General features: G+C 37.3%; 3 protein-coding genes across 5 annotated transcripts; 2 read left to right on the top strand and 1 right to left on the bottom strand.

Annotated features, from left to right (window-relative positions):
- Nucleotides 1–51: 51 nt before the first annotated feature.
- On the bottom strand, nt 52–1,167 carry LOC116405507. Its single transcript, XM_031889483.1, has 2 exons — nt 615–1,167; nt 52–521 (listed from the first exon to the last, which is right to left on the bottom strand). The coding sequence occupies exons 1-2, from the start codon at nt 1,165–1,167 to the stop codon at nt 52–54; spliced, it is 1,023 nt and encodes a 340-aa protein (XP_031745343.1).
- Nucleotides 1,168–10,512: 9,345 nt separating this feature from the next.
- On the top strand, nt 10,513–14,156 carry LOC116405509 (protein ENHANCED DOWNY MILDEW 2-like). 3 transcript variants are annotated; one of them, XM_031889486.1, is made up of 7 exons: nt 10,513–10,787; nt 10,877–10,966; nt 11,053–11,286; nt 11,379–11,556; nt 11,710–11,857; nt 11,940–12,041; nt 13,803–14,156. In XM_031889486.1, the coding sequence occupies exons 3-7, from the start codon at nt 11,208–11,210 to the stop codon at nt 13,932–13,934; spliced, it is 639 nt and encodes a 212-aa protein (XP_031745346.1). In that variant the 5' UTR covers nt 10,513–10,787; nt 10,877–10,966; nt 11,053–11,207; the 3' UTR covers nt 13,935–14,156. The 3 variants fall into 3 exon arrangements, with proteins under 3 accessions (XP_031745346.1, XP_031745345.1, XP_031745344.1); XM_031889485.1 differs by having other exon boundaries at nt 10,514–10,787; nt 11,053–11,556; nt 13,803–13,895; nt 14,006–14,156; XM_031889484.1 differs by having other exon boundaries at nt 10,514–10,787; nt 11,053–11,556.
- Nucleotides 14,157–17,131: 2,975 nt separating this feature from the next.
- On the top strand, nt 17,132–19,621 carry LOC116405506 (leucine-rich repeat-containing protein 9-like). Its single transcript, XM_031889482.1, has one exon. The coding sequence runs from the start codon at nt 18,098–18,100 to the stop codon at nt 19,619–19,621; it is 1,524 nt and encodes a 507-aa protein (XP_031745342.1). The 5' UTR covers nt 17,132–18,097.
- The last annotated feature ends 1,129 nt before the right edge of the window (nt 19,622–20,750 follow it).

Genomic DNA, 20,750 nt, shown 5'->3' with positions numbered 1-20,750 from the left:
TCATTATTATTAAAGGATTTAGCAATAGCTTCCTTAGCTCTATCCATGGCCTCATAAATATATCCTAGGTGGCTTCTTCTCGCCATCAACCAATCTAAGAACTCGGACTAGTGGGCCAGATACTTTAAGAGTGAAAACAATTGTAGTCCAAAAACTAGCCAACAAAATAGTCTGAACTACTCGTTTCGCTTGTTGCTCCTTACTCCATTTGCTATTCTTCCATTCATCTGAAGTAAACATCTTCCTCAGATTATTCTTTTGACGATGTATACTCGATAATGTAATGCAGGCAGTAGCAAAACGAGTCTTAGCTAGTCTAACTAACTCCTTTTGGTTAGTAAAACATCGCATCATGTTTAACAATCCAGGATGAACATATATGAAATTGCTAATCTCCATGCCTCTTTTCAATGCTTTTCGAATATTCGAGATCTTGTATACATCCTCCAACATCAAATCTAAGCAATGAGCGGTACACGGAGACCATATTAACTGTGGTCGCTTTGCTTCTAACAATCTCCCTATTAACAAAGAAAATAAGTACACATTTAACGTAGAACTCAACTAAATCTAACAAATTAAAGTTATAACTTGTAAGTAGTCTACATTCTTACCTGCCATCACATTTGCTGAGGCACTATCGGTAACTACTTGTCCAACATTCGCTTCTCCAATTCGGTCTACAAAATTATCAAATAACTCGAACATCTTCTTTCCATCTTTCACATAAGATGAAGCATCGATGGACTCAATAAACATGGTGCCTTTAGGACTGTTAACTAAAAAGTTAATTAATGTCCTATTTCTTCTATCGGTCCATCCATCAGCCATAACAGTGCATCCAACCTTGGCCCACTCTGCCATATGGTTACTCATCAACTCATTTGTTGCTTCTAATTCCTTTTTCAAACATGGAACTCTTAACTCATGATAAGATGGTGGTTTCAATCTAGGACCGAATTGCCCAATTGACTCAATCATAGGGGCAAAACTATCATATGTGCAGGCATTCAGAGGCACTCCTGCATCATAAAACCATCGAGCAATTCTTTGGATGGTGTGCTCTCTCATTTCCTTCTTGTATGCCCCATTCAATGAAGTTTGTTTTCCTTTGTCCTTTCTATTTTGAACCACAGTTTCTGGGTTAGGAGTAAAAAATGCATCCATTGGACCCTTTTGCCTTGGCTTCTTCAAGCTCGGGCCCCTTGGTGTTGTTATGTTGTTTACACTAACACTCCCTTCATCTTCATCCTCGATACCGTAATCTTCTACATCAATGTCCACAATCAGATTTCTTTGTTCTTTAATCTCTTTTTTTTTGGACATGTACTCTTTAATTTCTTCCTTCACGTGATCCGAACATTTTGTACAGGCGGTGACATTTCTGTAACCACCAGCGAGGTGTTGTTTCATTCTATATACCCCTCCTTTTGTTACTTTCGAACAAAATCCACAGACAAACGTATTTTTATCTTGGTCATTTTGCAATTGACCATATTTCCATGCCGGATTTTTTCTTGAACTTTTATCAGCCATCTATGATCTAAGTTATAAAAAAAAAAAAAAAAACAGAAGCTATTTAAAACAGAAGCTGTTATAAAAAGATAAAAAAACAGAAGCTATCTATGGATGGGATGAAGCTGTTATAAATGGAGGATTGGAGGGGAGTGTGTTGTGAGAGGGATGGGATGAAGGTTGAGTTTGATGGGTTATTGAAGGAAGTTGTGGTCGAGAAGTATAAGAAGAAGAAGATGTCCAAAACTTGCACACAATAAATAAGTCAAGAGACAAAACCAATAGTCACTCAATGGGTATACCACGCTATGAAAACACAAAACGACATATGTAGTTCGTAGCCGTCAAATCAGCAAATTGATAGCTAACTTAGACCAAAACATACTAGAACCAAATGAATCTGTGACACAACAAAGTGTCACAGTAGAGTATGAAATTTAATGCAAGATGTCAAATCAACAAAGGAGAGATACTCAGAATTCGACATCTAAAAAAATAGCCCACTATGCTTAGCATGAAATATAGACTTTTGGTCAAAACTTGATTGTAGTTATCTCAATCCTCTGCTATATTTCATCTCATTCCTCTCGAGTTTCATTGGAATTGTAGGTGGAAACTTAGTTCTCGAAAATGAAAGAGAGGATCCACCTTCCATTCTCTTAGCAACCAAATTAGAGGAAATGACAATAGAGCCAAAAGATGCAATAGATAGAAAACATTTCAAGTTCGTTCATCCATATTTGTTCTTTTCACCATTCTGAGCAATCAATATGTTAAATGAAAGTAAAAGGATAAAAACTAATAATCCTTTGAAAAGCATGTACGAAATGGAAGAAGTTGTTGAGTGAAAAAAAGGAATGTGAGATTTTGAATGTGAATCTGACGAAAGACAATGAATTGATTAAGAAGTTGTTGGAGGAATCAGGCAGGGTAATTGAAGATTTAGAGAGGAAAGTGGATGTGAAAATGAAGGAGAAAGGTGAGATTGAAAAGGAAAAAAATGGGCTGGAAATGGAGGTTGAGATTTGAGAAGTTAGAGAAGGAAGTTGCTCAATTAAAACAGAGTACATTCTGTTTCAAACAGGAAAAGGAAGAGAACGGGAAGAGAATTTCTGAGCTTCAAATGAGAATTGAATAAGCTGTGGTGAAAGAAAGTGGGATGCTGATGGAGTTTGATGTTCTTGTCAAAGAGTTACAGAAGAAGGAGAAAGCAATGCAGATGTTAACTGAACAAAGAGATTCACTTGATGTGAATTTAAATCTAATCCAAGAGGAGGCAAAAAGTTTACAACGTACGATTGAGATACTCACCCGCGATAAAGCTGAAATGGAGGAGGTGAAAACTGAAGCAGAATATTATTGTCTTCTCTTTTCCTCTGTTTTTGCACCAAAAAACAGAGTAATGGCAGCCGCAGCACCAAATAGATTTGTTGACGTTTTGTGTGAAGAAGAAGGGTGGAAAAGGAAGCAAAAAGTTTTGAAGTAGAAGCAGAACGGAAGAACCGAAAAAGTAGATGAAGAGTCGTGTTGAAGAAAATTCATGCGCGGGAGGAGAAGGGTGAAGGGTTGTTTCTTCACTTTCACGTAATAGGTTTAAAAAATTTAGATAATAATAGTTTTTTATAATTAAAGCCCAGCCCATAAGTTATAAAAATAGCCCACTCCTAATTCGACTTGCGCCTTTGAGGCGCGCGCCTAATCTGGGCTTTTTAGAATTCTCCGCACTTCCTCACAAATAAGCTCCAAGTGGGCGCCTTGAGCCTAGGCGCACCTAGGCGCGCGGCTTAGTGCGCTTTTTAAAACACTGGTCTAGTTGATGACAATACTACAAAATACTTTACCAGAAGTACTATCAAAGGTATTGAAATACAATTTCTCTTAAAAAATATTGAAATACAATTGCAATGGAATAGAATAGAAAAGGTTGGCGCACCAGAGTTAGAATGACAGAGGAGAAGAAGATTAGAGAGAGAAGTACGAGGATAAATGAAAAACTTCTTCATTGAATTGTTAAAGATATTTAAGTGGGTTATTTTGTGTGACTTAGGCGGGATGGATGAAGATTAGATGATTCTAGTTTGGTCTTTTTAAATATTTTTCCTTTTAGTTTTGGGTGGGGGCAATGGGCTTTTTAAATATGCTACCTAGTTTGGATTGGGAAAGATTAGATGCCTTCTTTTTAGAAGGTCCAACGTGTCCACTTCAGAAGTGCATTTGATATTTGTTTTTTATTAAAAGCAAATATGTCAAATCACTTATCCGATATGTATATGGGAAGTATTTAGGAGTATTGATATTTGATACGTATTTGATACGATTTTTTGCTTCACATGGAGTATTCATGCTTCATAAGCAAAAAAAACCCACACCCCACTCCCCACTCCTTTCTTCTTTGAGAAAAAAAGCCCTCGCCTTGCCTTCATCAGTGAGAGGGCATCGAACTTGTACACCATTATGTACCCTTTGAAACCACCAGCACCAGCACCAGCACCCTTTTTTGACAAGAAACAAGCTTTTTCATTAAAATAATGATATGAGACTATGCTCAAAGTACAATGGAAACAACAAGCATAAAGCTGTGGATCAGGAGGTGCACCCGGGCATCTCAACTAGGTTGACACCCCATTAGTACCATCAACACCTTGAAAAGAAACTTGCAAATAACTTAATAACTTAAAAATTACAATCATTGCCAAGATTTTTTTTTTTTGAAACGAAAATAAGCCTCTTTATGAAGGATAATGAGACTAAAGCTCAAAGTACAAGAGTATTATACCAAAACCAAAAGAACTAAGGGAAAAAACAAGCTAAAACATAAACAAAGACTATAATCGGGCAACATAAATATGATGGAAACTTAAATACGAGTCCGAATCAGAAAATAAACGAGCTAATCAAAGCCACACAATACAGTACATCAGTAGAAAGCTAAGTAAAAAGCAATACTTAAACACTCTCTCAAAATTAGCCCACTCCACTCGTATAAAAAGTACTGCACATCCAAATCTTCAAGATGATAGGAGAAAATGAAAGCCAAGAAGATGCAAACAGCTGCCTCAAAGCTAACTTGCCAACACAATCCAAAGTCCAGAGGATCTGGAAGTAGTCTTCTTCCAATCCACATAAACTTGCCAGCACTGCCTTCAACTCATTACTCCAGTTATCAAAGAGAAGTCAGCTTTAGCAATGTCAGTTTTCTGAAAAAACCTTCAACCCACCTTGTAAGAAAGTCCCTGAAAATCTTTAAAGCTTCCAACTAAAATCTGGCCGACATCTTTTGAGCTCTATATGCTTTCTATGACTTCTTTAACGAAGCTGTCCATTCTAGAATCTTGAATTAGTAGTATGTCTGGACTAATTTCTTTTGAAAACTTCTAAGAATCAGCCACCATGTTTTTGTCCAAATCATCATGCAATTCAATAGCTAATCTTCAATTTTCAACCCTGAGGATATCCACCGAATGACCTGTTTTCCTTTGGATTAGGCTAAAGAGATTTCACAGGTATCCACTATGGAATGCAATTTTTAGGTATGTATTTTTCTTTTACAGTGGAGTAAAGGAAAGCTTTTCTTAATGGAAAGTAATTGAACCTCTTCAGATTGGAATAAAATACTTAAAGCCTTGTTCATATCAACTGGCATTTTATTGTAATTTCTATCTCCTCATTGTCCTCTTTCCTGTTCTTCACTGCTTACACTTGCCAATGACTCTTCATCAAAGTCTTTCGTACCTTTATGAGAAGTCTGAAAATTGCTATGTAATCCTCGCACAGAAGGAGGATTGAAAGACTCTTGGGAATTACATCCGAAATGGGAACCAGGTTTATTCAAAAAAGGTAAAGAAGCTGACCTGTTTTGATTTAGGCCAGGGACTTGGATCTTGACACAACAGCCTCAAGCAAGTCAGGGTTTGTGATTTTTGTCCAAGAATTGCTAAAAGAAGTCCTTTTCTTGGTCAAGTGTTTTCGGAAAGGCTTAACCAAATAAGAACTTCCTTGAGACATTTTAGGAATCTTGCACTTCTTGTTTCTCTTCATTCGTTGATGCAAGCAAATGTTAGCCGGAAATTTCTGAGGTATTTCGAACTCACTCGTATTGTGAGATGGAGACTGAAGAAGATCATTATTCGAGTTATCCTTGGACAATTGGAATGCTATATTCACTGTACTGTTTGATTGGTTGGAAAAAGGCAAGGAAGAGTTGGATTCCAAGGCAGAGGAAGATATGAGAACACGGCTGGAAGGTGGAAGGGTTCTTGAGTGATTAGTTAATGCTGCTGAGCTGTCTTTTGGGAGGAATAACGGAGGAACTACAACAGGCTCTCTTTTAAATTTCTTTTTCGTGCCCTTACGGATGGAAGCAGAACAATTACTTTGCAGAGAATCATTTCCATTCACATTCTCTTTCCTTGTTAAAGCTTTTTTCGTGTTCATACTAGGCTGGAAAGTAGCCCCATTTGAGCTTTCCACCATTTGAGGTTAGACCAAAGCCCAATGAATTAAATGCATAGATATCTTCTGCTGAATTCTCTCTCTTCCTTGGATACAGCCTATTAATTTCTAACGGACATATTTCATTTCCAATCAGATTGTCGGCCTCCGGCGCCGGTGAGGAAACATGAATTTGATTCAAAGCTTCTAATGGATTTCTTGAAAAGGAGGGAGCTGTTTTAGTGGATTTAAACACATCAAGTTCTTGAGGGAAGAACAAAACATTAACATCTTCATCTTCCAAAGCTTGCCTAACCCTTAGTTAATCAATAGGGTTTTTGAAAATCCTTAACAATAAGACTTCCCTTGAAAATACATGGGGGATCCATAGGCTCAATATCATCAAAATTCAAGAAAAAATTACTTCTATTAAAGTCTGTAATTTCAGTGGTAGTAGGTATAATACCACATAAATTCGGTTTAACTTGAATTCTTGCTTCGTTGCAATTGGTTAGATTAAGCGTTTCTGTGGCAATGCTTTCTAAACCCTCAAAATTCTCTCTGGTGGCTTCGAAGGTTTTTCTACACTAGTAGTCCAGAGGAAGGTTTCCAATTCTTAACCATCTGCTGCAGCCTTTCATTACCAACGGCTGGCTGTTTTTTAATCTATCCCATTTTTCGAACTTTAGGTGAAATGGCCCCATCTCCTGCCATCTCTCAGGTTCATTGATGAAATCTTCAACCAGGCCTTGATCCAAACTAATAAGAGCATTTTCATCCAATAGTGGGTTGATGATAATTCTTGTTTGGAAAAAGATTTCCAGCAGTTTTCGAATTTCTCTCCAATAATCAACGCAAAGAGTATTGTAACTATCCACAACTATTCTGATGTAGCCTAAGTAATCTCAAGGAGAAATCCTCCAAGAACCAAGATTGAGAATCTTTTATTAGAATGAATAATGTGCTTCATACAAGAGGAGAAGACTTCTATTACAAATGGGGCTAAAAAGGGAATTAATCTAGAATATTACCTAATTACCCAATTAACTCTTAGTCTTCTTACATCATTTTCAAACTTTGTTTGAATAACTTCCGAGTTATTTGTCACCCCCTGACTCTGTTTTGCTCTCTTCAAAATAGAGGAAACTTGAGAGCTTTCTCCTTCATCTTTGGTCACAGCCTGATAATCAACTTTAATGGCACTCTCTTTTTTTTCTTTTCATCATGGGTTAAGTTACCATCCGATTTAACTTTATCTGTGAAGCTTGTACTCTTAGCCTGGGCTGGATTAAAAGATGTGGCAATTTTATGTGAATACCAACTTATATACTCTGGTTTTGAAAAGGAAATTCTCCAGCATTTTGTGAAATGCCACCCACCCCTGTTTGTCTTCTCCCTAACACACTCGAATGAAGGAGTGTCCACCTGAAAATGGCCATAGGTCACACAACATAACACCCAACCCTTTTTTGCCTTGAACTTTGACAACTTCAACCTTCCTTGGTTTAACTCCCCCATTTCTGGAAGAAACAATCTGCTGGGCCTCTTAATAACACTGATAATGCTTTCAGGCACCAGCTCACATCTTTGACAAGGAAGCTATCGTCTTCTGACCAAATGCGATAATACGATTGAAGAACTTCGTAACTTACCACTTCCATTGCAGTCTCACTTCTAAGCTTCCCTGTGCAATTAAAACGAAACTCAACCACCAGACCTTTAGTGATTGGTCTGTGGGTAGACTTCACCAGGAGGCTAACGTTGTTAGACTGAAAAGTAGTCGTTGTGAGGCTACTGGAAAAAGAGAGAACCGAAAAGGGAGCAGGAGGGAGGGGGGAGGAGGGATAACAAAGAGAACTTACCTTTTAGCAACTTCCAGATTTTCTGTTTCATTTGAACATTTGTTGTTTCTTCTCACTACATCAATAGAAAAGTTCTTGATCTTTGTTCCATCGCCAAGAATATTCAAAAATAGCAAAACAAGACTATGAAGTGTAGTAGAGGAAGAGAGCCATCTTATCCACGGTTGCCATCAACAATTACATGGAGATGAGAGCACTCCAGTTTAAACTAATATCTTGACTTGAATAATCAGCAGAAGCCTTGGCCCCCATTATTCTACACTCTACATCAATTCCCCTGAATATGTTTTTGCTACCAACTCAAAAGTGATAGAGTCTAAAGAATCACTTCAGATGGTGGTTTGCCAACCCATGAGGCTTTTCTTTGAGTTCGAAGAAATGGCACGAGCTCGATCCTCATGAAATTGATGTCAACTGAGTTGATTTAATTGGAAATGATGTTAGGGTTGAAAGAGAGCTTGATTGCATCAATTGAATCAGGAGGGAGAAGGGGAAAGTGGTGATGTAAGAAGAATGTGGTTAGCTGGGTCATAGTCTTAGGTTAATTCCATTTTTTACCACCACTTGTATTAAAACTCTATAAGTGGAAGTCTTCCCCTCATGTATGGACAAATACTGAATTATCTTTTGTTCGAAGAATTCTCGTAGATTTTCTAGAAAGATCTCCTTGCTTTTGTTCAATTCATTCATTGTGTGGTGGGGAAGGGGAGAGATACTTCCTTTTGGGAAGACCATTGGATGGGGGAGAGATACTTACTTTTGGGAAGACCATTGGATGGGGGAGAGACCTCTCTGTTTCTTATTCCCTCTTTCGTATCATTTTCTTGATCACAAACACTGTTTTGTTGCTGATATTCTCGTGTGGTCTAGGAGCTCGTATTCCCTCTCTTTTGGGTTCTGTTGTGCTTTTTCCTATAGGGAAACAATAGAGGTACTTGAGGGCCACTCGTTTAGACGTGGGTGAAGTGGTTCTCCCCTAGGTCTATCTGTTTTCTTGTGCTGTGGAGGATTGAGATTCCTAGGAAAGTTAAGTTCTTTAGTTGGCAAGTTTTACACGACCGTAAAAAGAAAAAAAACAGGATGGATAGGCTTAAGAGGAAGATGCTCTCGCTTGTAGGTCCTTTCTTGTTGCATTCTTTGTAGAAAAGGGAGGGAGATCTGGACCACATTCTGGGCATTGTGAGTTTTCCAGCTTGGTTTGGAACTCTTTGTTTTAGACATTTGGCGTTAGGGGGACTTGACATAGAGATGTGTGTGCGTTGCTTGAGGAGTTCCTTCTCAACCCTGACCAGTGAGAAGGGCACTTCCTTTGGGTCATGGGGGTGTGTTCTATTTTATGGGTGGTGTGGGGTGAGCAGAACAATGGGGTTTTTAGGGGTGGGGAGAGGGTCCCCAGTGAGATTTGGTCCCTTGTACGTTATCATGTTTCTTTGTGGGCCTTGAATTCGAAGGAATTTTGTAATTATTCTATAGGTGTTATTTTGCATAGTTGGGTCCCTTTTTCTAGAGGGTTCCCTTCCTTTTAGTGGGCTGGCTTTTGGTTAGCCTCCTATTCTCTCTTTTTTTTTCCTCATTGAAATTGGTTTTATCATCATATAAACAAAAAATACTCACCCTCAAAGTCAAGTTTATTTATTTATTTTGAAACGGAGACAAATCTTTTTTATTAATATGCACTCAAAGTACAAGAGAGTTATACAAAGAGAGTAATACAAAGTCAAGTTTATTTGTACTCTGCTTATATTTGGAAAGTTGTTAAAGATTCAATGAAACTCCTCTAAAAATAACTCATTGTAGGTATAAAATCGATTGACCATACACTTCACTACTAAAATGGCTATCCTTCACGTATTGTATGAATATTTACTATATGAATCCTGCGCAATATAGACATTGGCTCCCTTTTTTTTTTGTTTTATTAATTTGTTTTTGTTTATTATAATCATAATGAACTTAGGTGAACCCTAATATCTTTCCATCTTTACATTTACACTAGAGTTTTTTCACAATCTTTTGGTTCATAATTTTGTCGACCCTTTGATTGGGTTTGAGTTGTTTGACTTTTTTTGCTAGTTTCTTGTTTGTAGGTTTGGAATCTTTGTAGTTTTAATGTAATTTATTTATTAGCATTGTGTTAGATACCTACATTTGTATACATGGGTTTATATTGTATAAGGGTAATTAGATTAGTATAGGGTTAGGGGTATAAGGGTAATTAGATACTTAGGAAGTTACTAGTAGTTATTGTGTAAGTGTGGTTACTAGTAGCTATTATGTGTGGTTACTAGGGTGGTTACATCTTGTTATAAATGGAGGGAGGGTAAGTGAGAGAGAGAGGTTATTATGTGGAGTGATTTAGGGCTTGGGTGAGAGTACTCAAGAGGGAGGTTCCAAGTGCCTTATACTTGGGTTTATCTTGTATTTTCTTATAGTTCATTATAATAAATTAATATCTTGTTCTTGTTAGCAACTTTCTAACACATTGTTAATTTTGCCAATAGCTCATATCTCCCTTTGTAATTAGATCTTTTAATGAGTATTAATAATTGCTAGGCTCTTCTTTATTAGTTTTGTGGGTGGGGGTTTCCTCAACCCTTTCCTCTTAGATGGTCCTTCTTGGCTTTTTTTGTTGAATATACATATGCTTTTCTTATTAGAAAAAGAGATTTACTTATGATTTTAGACATCAGTCTCTGATTATTACCTAATATGAGTTACTATTGCTCTTTAGGTCTTCCAATGCGTAAATGCAACTTGTGGTTATTTTTATCATCCTAAATGTATTTCAAGATTGCTTCATCCGGAGAATAAAGTTGCCGCTGGAGACCTTGAGAAGAAGATTGCATCTGGAGAATCTTTCTCATGCCCTGTGCATAAGTGCTCTGTTTGTGCGCTCGGCGAAAATAAGAAAATATGGGAACTACAGTTTGCTGTTTGTCGACGGTGTCCAAAATCATACCACAGGAAATGCTTACCAAGGTATCCTTTGAATTTCTATATAGTGAATCAGAGTGTAATTTTTTAAGTTCTGGTGCTTAATTGGTTAAAGAATGCATTGTTTTTGTTAGGAAAATCACTTTTGAAGGTTCTGAGGATGGTGAAACCCCGACCAGGGCATGGGAAAAGCTATTACCTAATCGCATTTTGATATATTGCTTGTAAGATTGCTGTGTCAGCTGTTACTACTATTTCCTTTAATCAGTATTGGCCTATTAATGTTTTTTTTTTCATTTAATTTGACCAGGGACCACGAGATTGATGAAGAAATTGAGACTCCTGCTAGAGACCATATAAAATTTCCTGGTCTTGAAGAGAGTAGGCTTCCCATTCAGAAAAGGAAACTTCCTATCAGTGATACAAGACGAGGGAAGACGATAGTTTTTCGTGGGAGTAGGGAGAATGTTGTATCAAAGAAGGGATCTATGCCAGATGACCTTCAGGGAAAATCTGCTGCAAAAGTATCCAAATCATTTGAGAGGTCCTCATCTGATGGGAAGCTTCTTGGTAAAGTGACTGCGAAATCATTGTGGAGTTCTGAGTCTAAAAATGTGAAATTGGGTAACATTTCAAGAAACTCTTTGAATCAAAAAGGAGAATCTGTCCTCATGGACATTGATAAGACGATCAAAGTGAAAAAATCCTCCTTAGTTGGCAAGTCTGCCATACCAACCAAGAGATTTGATCCAAGTAAGATTTACAAGGAGGATAGAAGTGGGATGCTCCTATTAGATGCCAATTCGGAGAGGAGGTAACTGCCATTTGTACTTCACATTTGGTTTTGATGCCCTCACCCTTAAAAAATGAATTAAGGAATGACAACAGTTATAAACTTCCCTAAAGTGCACGCTTGCATGTTTGGTAAAGTGGATTTGTTTCTAAAATATTCTTTCTTTTAACCTAGGTTAATGGACATGATGAAAAATGTTGCATCGTCAATTACTTTGGAAGACGTAATTAAGAAGCACAAAGTCCCATCTACTCATGCATATTCTTTAAAACATGTAGTGGACAAGACAATTAAGATGGGGAAGTTGGAAGGGTCAGTTGTGGTAAGAAAATTATTAACTTTTGTATCCTTAAAGTGATCTCGTGGTTTCTTATCCCTTAATGGTCTACTGTTTTGGTTGTTAGGCTGTTCGAGCTGCTCTGCGCAAGCTTGAGGAAGGATGTTGCATTGAGGATGCAGAAGCTGTTTGTGAGCCTGAAGTTCTTAACCACATATTTAAGTGGAAGGTGCTTACAATTTCTTATTGCACTGTTCTAAAGAAATTTCTTAGGCTTTTATTTGCTCAGCTGCTTTGACGAAATTTTTGACAAAGCATGGTCTTATACTGACTAATATTTTGTGTTTTCGAAGTTTTGAACTATTTTGTGCTTTCATCTTAGACATTCGGCCCCTGCTCTCTATTTTCCTGTTTACATCTTTTTCCTTATGCTGAATCATTTGGTGGCAGATGCCTTTTCTCGTTTTAGTAGCTCTAGGATATTGTTGGGATTCTGTCATTTGTTGTTTGATAGAGAAGCAACTGACATAGTGGCTCTTGTATCCTCGAACGAGACATTTGATATTAATACGAAGGAGAAGGATTGTTTCTCTTTTGGAGCTTGAATCCTTCTAAAAGTATTTCTTGTAGTTCCCTCTTTTGGAGCTTTTGTGAAAATTTTAAGAATGTAGTTCCCTCTTTTAGAGATTTTGTAAAATTTTTCTAGAAGACTTAGCACTTCTGTTTGTGGTAAGTCAATCATGGAAGACTTCTACAGATATTTCTTTTAAAAAGGAGACAGCCTCTTTATTAATATTAATATAATAATAATGAGACAAAAGCTCATAATACAAAAGAATTATACAATGAGCATGTAAGCATGGATCGGGGGTGCACCTGGACATCTCAACTAGGTTGACACCCCCTTAACACCCTCATCATATCCAACCAAGCTAAAACCCGTAACAAAGGAGTAATGGCTAAAGGCAAAACAAACACAAAAGAAGTACAGGGAAATACAAATACAAATACAAGACTAAACATCCTTCTAAATAAAAGGCGACCAAAAACTTGCACCAAGACAAACTCGAGATCATAGGAGGAAGAACACTATGAGGAGGCTGAAAAGAGGAAGACTTTTACAGATTAGATTGGTTTTTAGAAAGATGATCCTTTTTGTAGGGCTGCTTTTTCACATTCTGTATTGGTGGGCAGAAAAAAGACTTCAATCATATCTTTTTGAATCATGACTTTGTTTGGTTAGTTTGGAGTTGTTTCTATGAGGTGTTTGACTTTCCTTTTGCTAGACACATGCTGTGTTTTAGAAAGCCTCCTAGGCGCATGCATAGTGCCTCGCCTTGCACACAAGTGCATCAGATGTGGTGCTTTCAGTGAAGCCCTACGGCCCAATGTCCTAGGCATTGGGGTTTTTTTTTCATTATTTTAAAAAAGTAATTATTAGGGTTTTTTCCTTCCATATTAATTATAAATAATAAAATTTGCTTGGCCTAAATGGAATATTTTTTTTCCTATGGTTACTTTTATTTTTTTTCTTTTATATTCCCAATTCAACTATCCTCTTTTTTATCTTGTATTTTTATATTATCTTGTATTATATATAGAGAGACTGCACCTTAAAAAAAAACCCACATTTTTTTTCCGCCTTGCACTTAAGCCCTAAAAGACTATTGTGCTTTATTATGCCTTGAGCATTGAAAAACATTAGACACAGAGATCACGAAGATGATTGAGGAGTTTCTTCTTCATCTGTCCTCTAGGTTGTAATTTATTTGACTGGAGTTTCTTTCTTTAATTGGATTCACTTGTGTGAGCTTTGATTTTTTTGGTCTTTCCTTATATAATTATTTTTTTTCTCAATGTAAGTCTTGTTCTTTTTTCTTGGTCTTCAATGAATTTTTGTGTATTTGAATTAAATGTGTTAGCATCGTTGAATTCTTTGTTTTCTTTGAACAATCACTTTTAACTGACTTTGTGAATTCCTTTACTGTAGAACAAACTCAGAGTATATCTTGCACCATTTCTGTATGGCATGCGCTACTCCTCCTTTGGTTGTCATTTTACAAAAGTTGAGAAACTTGTGGAGGTATACTTGTTTTTGCAGCAATGTTTTTCTTCGATTTAAGAGTACTTTGGTTGTCTTATCTTTTTAATTATGGAAGCATGGTCATGATATGTTATACTGGGTACTTCAAGGAACTTGTTTGGTGACAACAAGATTGTATTGGGGGCAAAGTATCAAAAATCCATTGTCGAAGCATGATGTGTACTACTGCACATCGGGACTCCCAACGATAAGCCAGAATTCAAGTAGTACAACCTTAATTGAACTTGGAGATTTAAGACATATGAGAAATCCAAACTTCTCTTTTATGTACGTTCATTAAATAACATAAAACTGCTCTAAGTTCTCTCTCTCCTCCTCTCCTCTCCCCTCCCTCCACCCCACTCCTTCCGATCTCCCCTCTCCGACAGCCAGGTTTTTTAAGCAGTCCTCTCTGTTAAGTCTCAGAGATCACCATGGAGGTGGTTAGCTGGAAAATTGACTAGTCACACTATTGCATTTGACATGAAGGAGATTGTTGCTTCATTGAAGATGTAGAAGCCGGCAGAAGCATCTCTCTATCCGTTTGCCAACTTAGATGGATCTGGTCAGCGTTAACTGATCAAGTAGTACAACCTTAATTGAACTTGGTGTTCATTAAAAAATGAGTCTGCTAATTTTTCCATTCAAGATATTTACCTCAATTGGAATGCCTTTCTTAATCGAGCCTAACCATTGCCGGTTCATTTTCTCTCCATTTGCAGTTCTTACTGTCTGAAGTTTGAAGCTTTGAAGTCTTGACCTTGTTTAATTTTATTTTGAGATTGTAATTGTTTTTTGGGGTTTCTTTAAATGTTTTTTTTTTTTTCTGGACTTGGTAATTGGCTGTTTTTTGTTTTGTTTTGCTTTGATATTTACTTGATAGAACACCAAGTAGTGTGTTCTACTAGTTTATTTATCAGCCAAACTTTTACAGAAAACAAACTAACACAGAGTCTTGAAAACAAAGTACAACACAAGAACTAATACAAAGTTCAACATAAAACAACAAAACAGTAAAGGAGTTCACGATAATGGAAATAACTTGCTACAGACTACAGAAACTGAACACTTTCTGCATTCCCTGCTCTCCAGGAAATTACAGCCCTCCACTTCCAGAAACTGACTAACCACCCCTCTCTTCCCTTCCTTCTTTCCCTTTTAACTCTCTCCCATGTAATTAACCATGGTCCCCACCAAGGTGGTTTCCACTTCTTTCTCCATTTCCCTTCTCTTGTTCACGTGCAACTGCCTCCTTTTTCCTCCAGCTATATTGTAAAATAATTGGTGGTCTATCATCACTTTTTCGGGATATGATGATTGACGCTATGGGGGTGTCGACCTAGTTGATATGTCCCCTTTCTATTTCTTCTTTATTGCTCTCTTTGTATAATTTTCTTGTACTTAGGGTTCTTATTAATAAAGAAGTTTTGTCTCCGTTTCAAAAAAACATGAAACTGCTCTCTCTCAGCAGTGTTTTCAAAGCGCAAGGGGCACCTCAAGGTGAGAGGCGACATAAAGGCAATGCCTGAGCGAAGCGAGGTGCAATGAATGAATAAATAAATAAATAATATATGAGGTAGAACATAAGTTTATAGACAAATGTCAAAGCCTCAAAGATTAATAATAGTTCTGTAATCAAGAAAAATGAACAAAATCGATTGTATAATTCTTTGTACTTTCAGTTTGAGTTCTATTTAATAAAGAAGTTTGTCTCCATTTCAAAAAATAAAAAATAAAAATGAACAGAACTCTATAAGTACAAGTTTAAAACACCATCAAATATCAAATTCATCAACATCCCCATCTAACTCTATGGTTTCGTCCATTGCTCCTCGGCCATTGTTCTCCTTGATGTCTAATTCCTCTTCATCGTCGTCCTCATCTTCATTACTAACTACTTGTATAGTTGGTGCTTGCTTTTGAACTCTAGAAGTGGAGGGAGAGGTAGTTGACTTTCCTTTTGATCTAGTGTACATGAGGGGTTCTCTAACGCCGCTAGCACGAGCTACATCTCCCCATGTGAGGTCGTTGTCATAAAAAACTAGCTTATTGTCAACTTCAGCTTCATCATTTTCTTCATCCAATGTTTCGACCAACCATTCATTACTCTCGTCGATATGATTTAAAGAGATTGGATCAAGTTGATCCTTTAGATTTTTTTTGAAAAGGAAACAACCTCATTTATTAATAAATGAACAATGAAACTAAATCTTATAGTATAAGAGGATTATACGATGAGCATTCAAACCAAGGATAAGGATGTGCATTTGAGCATCCCAGCTAAGTTGACACCCTCTTAGTATCCTTATCATATCCTACATAATAAAAAGATAGAACAACTAATAACGTCCAAGTGCAGGACTAACCACAACCAATACAACTCAAAAAGGACATAAGAAACAACTTCTAACCAGACTAGGAATTAAAAATACAGCCAGACAAAGAAAGATTCTGAAACGGTTGGAAACACCAGAGGCTGTGAGCCAAATCTGAATCATCAACAAGGAGGAAAGTTAAAAGGGCTGCCAGTTTAGTAAGATATATTGCATAGAGAAGTCTTTAAATTGTTTTCGTAGAGAGCATCACAAAGAGGCATTCAGACGTGCGCACTCGTATCTATTGAACCAAGAGGAGGCTTTATTGTGGAAGACTCGCAGATTTCTCTCAAACCACAGTTCCAACAAAATTTCCTTGACGGTATTGCACCAAAGCAAGGAGGCATTTTTTCATCATAACCGGACCAAGAAGTAACTGTCTAACATTATTCTTGCATTCTTTATCAAGGTCTCAGCTGAGATTAAAGGTGTGAAAGAGTTTACTCCTACACTTGGCAGCATATACACATTCAAACAAGTGCTGGAGTTCCGCATGAAATTTGAGATAGAATGGGCATATATGTGGCGAAATATAATGAGTGGGTAACTTCTTTTGCATAATGGATGCACAAATTGAACTCCTGAACAACATAATCGATAGAGTTATACTTACCCTCGGGCTTTTAGATTTCTGAAGGCTTTTTTCCAACTGTAGGTCCATCGGAGTGGCAAGAGACAAGTGCTTCGATAATGACTTTACTGAAAAAACCCCATTAGTTTCCATTAACCAGATTCTTTTATTCTCAATATTGGATAATCTTGTCCTTTCCAAGGAGCCCAGGAGAAGTTGAAAATTAGAGATTTCAAGCTCCTAACAATCTTTTGAAATCAAGAAACCCAGAGGAAGTGGAGGTGTTCCAATGTTCTACAACCGAGCCTTTTGGATTAAGGGCAATTCTGTACAGCTTGGGAGTGTGGTCTTCAAAGCAATTCTATCCATTCATGGATCCAACCAAAACAAAATTTTGTCACCCTTTCCAACTTTAAAAGCTGCCACACTATCTAGAAATATTTATCCAAGGGCTTCTTAAACTTGAATTTTCTTTGCCACTTGTGTGCCACTGGAAGAGGCTACTCCCGTGAATACTACAAACCACCTTATACCATAGAGAGTTTTGTTCTGCCATGAACCTCCACCTCCACTTGGCAAGAAGAGTAATGTTTCTAAATTTCAGCTTGTCCAGCCCAAGGCCCCCATCTCCTTGGGGTTTGGAAACTAATTCCCATTTCACTAGGTGGTTCAACTTGCTACCGTTGTTCCCTTCTCAAAAGAAGTTCCTCCATGGTTCTTTCAATGGAATTAGAGATTTTTTTGGCATGAGGAATGTTTAGCAATTCCTCATGGATGCCGCTAAGGAGATCTTACTTTCCCCAATATTAATTCCGCATATAGATGACTTTTCCCAATTTATCTTTTGCCCATAACACTAAAATATTTCAAGCGTCTTTTTAACGTTTTCATGAATAACTTCATCAAACTTGGAAAATATTAAGGTGTTGTCTGCAAATTGAAGGAGGGGAACATGAACATTGTTCTTTCCTACCATGAAACCTTCATACAAACCGTTCAAGTGTAGATTTGAGATGAAACTACTAAGCACTTCGCTAACCAGAAGAAAAGAAAGAGGGAAAGGGGATCCCCTTGCTTTAACCCTCTTGAGGCTTGAATTCTTCCTCTGGGCCTCCCATTGACGAATTCTGAATACTTAGGGTTTTTAACACAATCCATGATCAATCCAGCACACAAGCAGCAGAGACAGCGGAGTTTGAAGGCGTTTTCGGAGGCAGTGTCTGTTCCTAACAGAGAAAACTAGGGTTTTCACAACTATGTCTTGCTTGGATATACAACAAGTTCTCAATGATTACAAAACCAAAGACCCACTCACCATCACTACTCTCAAGCTCAATCAAAAGGCTCTTTCTGATATAAATGGTTTGTCCCTTTTCAAAAACTTGGAGAAGCTTGATTTGACATTCAACAATCTCACATCGCTTCAGGGGTTGGAGTCATGCACCAATTTGAAGTGGCTCTCAGTTGTACAAAACAAACTTGATAACTTAAAAGGAATTAAAGGGCTTTCTAGACTTAATGTATTAAATGCGGGAAAGAATAAGCTTCGGTCAATGGATGAAATTAGACCCCTTGTTGGCTTTTGTGATTTGATTTTGAATGACAATGAGATTGCTTCTATTTGCAAGCTTGATCAGATGAAGAACCTGAATACTCTGGTTCTTTCTAGAAATCCAATCCACAGTATTGGAGATTCTTTGTTGAAAGTGAATTCAATGAAAAAGCTATCCCTTTCTAACTGCAAACATCAATCTATTGAATCCCTCAAGTTTTGTATCGAACTTAAAGAGCTTAGACTTGCTCACAATGAAATCAGGATGCTCCCCAATGCTTTGGCTCATAACAAGAAGTTGTTGAATTTGGATTTGGGAAATAATGTCATCATGAGATGGTCAGATTTAAAGGTATTGAGTTCATTAGGCTATCTGAGGAATATTTATGTTCGAGGGAATCCTATTGCTGAAAGTGCTAAGTTAGATAAAAAGATTTGTCGACTGGTTCCAGGCTTGCGTGTATTGAATGCGAGATCAATTGATAAATGCATTCAGAATGAGAATGATAATGGGAGTGATAAAGAAGACGACACTCCAATCAGGAGCCTAGATCGTCAAAAAGAGAAAAAGGATAGAAAACTGAATGGGAATGTTGAAACACACCCGTCTGTTCAAGGCACTGATGGCAAACTTGATCATACTAATGGTGCTGATGTGGACAGGAAGTTGGAACGCAAAAAACGTAAGATGGATAAGGTCACCAGGGAGGAGAAAGTAATTCCATCTCTTGACAATAAGATAAATCTCGGTACCAATGATATTGATAAGGAAAAGAAGACTTCAAAGCAGAAAAGAACAAAAAGCAATAAGGAGCCATCTTTGCCAATACACAAGGAGACACTTACCAAGATTGAAAACCATAAGAAGAAAGCAAAGAAGGAAGGGGAAAGGCAGATTGGTGTTATTGACGACGCTGAAGTGCCATTTGAACAGCTTTTCGGAGATGATCTTATTGAAGACATGGATGCTGTTCTCCAAAAGGTTGGTGAGAAAGAAGTAGAGGAGATGAATTTAAAACCTAACTTGGCATCATTTTCAGCTAATAGAAAGGAATCTAAAAGCCAAGATCGAGTTGGAAGGTTACAAATATCCCCAATAGTTGAAATTGGAATGGACGGAATATCAACATGGGGGATGAGTAATTGCAATGCAAAGGCATTCAGTTACTTGGGAAAATTTGGATCAATCATGGCAGCACCGTGGTCGGACAGGTGTGGAATGCAGTAATAGAAAAAGAGAATGGGTTTTAGAAACTCATTTCAGTTGTTGGTCTTGCAATGAGCTATGAAGCGTAAGCTACTGTTGTTGGGAGACTTGACTTTTGATTTGGGGGAGTTCATGAGATGGAGGATTTTTACTTTTCTGACTTAAACAAGTGACATGCCAAAAGATTTTGTAGCTTGTTGGTACCTGGGCAAGTTCTAATTTGAAACTTACATATTTCTTCTTCAACAGCCTTAAAATAGTGCATAATTAGAACTGTTAATGCCTAAATTGAAACAGAGGTGTTTGGGGGTATATTATTTCAGTTTTTATATTATTTCTATAATAGAGTTTGCCTTGTGTCTCTTAAAAAAAAAAACAACACAATCCATGATCGAAGAGATGATCCATCAATGATTGAAATTTTTCTGCTTCAAAATTCTTTCCAAGAAACCCCAATCAACTCGATCAAATGCCTCTCCAAGGTCCAGTTTGTAATCCATCCTTGCTTTTTTTGGACCTATAATACTCCACAACTTTATTTGCAATAAGTACAGGATCCAGAATTTGGCGGCCATCCAAAAAGGCACTTTGAGTGAGAGCTCTAATACTGGGCATAATTATCTTCATTCTTTCAGCAAGCACTTTTGCAATCAATTTGTACAACAAAGTAGTGAAACTTATGGGCCGGAAATCAATTACCTTTACTGCATCTTCCTTTTTCTTGATCAAGCAAATAAATTTCTCCTTTACATGCATTTAGTTTCCAGTCCCATAGAACTCATTGAATAATTTACAAAGATTTTCCTTGAGGAGATCCCAAAATTTGATGAAGAATTCTACTGTGAAGCTATCCGGACCTGGAGCCTCTGTTTCTTCCCATTGATTTTAATGCTGCCCTGATCTCCACCAAACTAAATTTTGAAATAAGCCTTTTATTTTGATCGGCTGAAACTACAGACCAATAAAAAAACGGAGGTGTGAGGAGATTTCTCATAGAGGGTGCTGTAGAAATCAAGTATTAAATGCTCAATTTCAAAGAATAAAGTGGTTGGGTTTCCTTGATTATTAACAAGCTTCGGAATTAGACTTCTTCTTTTTTTTTTTTCCCCGATGAGAACGATGGAAGAAACTCATATTTTTGTTCCCCAAT

Source organism: Cucumis sativus, unplaced genomic scaffold (assembly GCF_000004075.3).
Source record: "Cucumis sativus cultivar 9930 unplaced genomic scaffold, Cucumber_9930_V3 scaffold113, whole genome shotgun sequence".
NCBI lineage: Eukaryota > Viridiplantae > Streptophyta > Magnoliopsida > Cucurbitales > Cucurbitaceae > Cucumis > Cucumis sativus.
The sequence above is the reverse complement of the archived record's forward strand: the minus strand, read 5'-3'. Positions and strand labels throughout refer to the sequence as shown.

What these genes read in the sequence shown, in the direction of transcription:
- LOC116405507 (XM_031889483.1), bottom strand. Translation starts at nt 1,167, where the DNA reads ATGGATGCATTTTTTACTCCTAACCCAGAAACTGTGGTTCAAAATAGA. An exon ending in CTCAGCAAATGTGATGGCAG is followed by an intron (nt 522 to 614) that starts GTAAGAATGTAG and finishes CTTTGTTAATAG; the next exon opens with GGAGATTGTTAGAAGCAAAG.
- LOC116405506 (XM_031889482.1), top strand. Translation starts at nt 18,098, where the DNA reads ATGTCTTGCTTGGATATACAACAAGTTCTCAATGATTACAAAACCAAA.
- LOC116405509 (XM_031889484.1), top strand. Translation starts at nt 11,231, where the DNA reads ATGCCAGATGACCTTCAGGGAAAATCTGCTGCAAAAGTATCCAAATCA. An exon ending in GATGCCAATTCGGAGAGGAG is followed by an intron (nt 11,557 to 11,709) that starts GTAACTGCCATT and finishes CTTTTAACCTAG; the next exon opens with GTTAATGGACATGATGAAAA. An exon ending in AGTTGGAAGGGTCAGTTGTG is followed by an intron (nt 11,858 to 11,939) that starts GTAAGAAAATTA and finishes TTTGGTTGTTAG; the next exon opens with GCTGTTCGAGCTGCTCTGCG.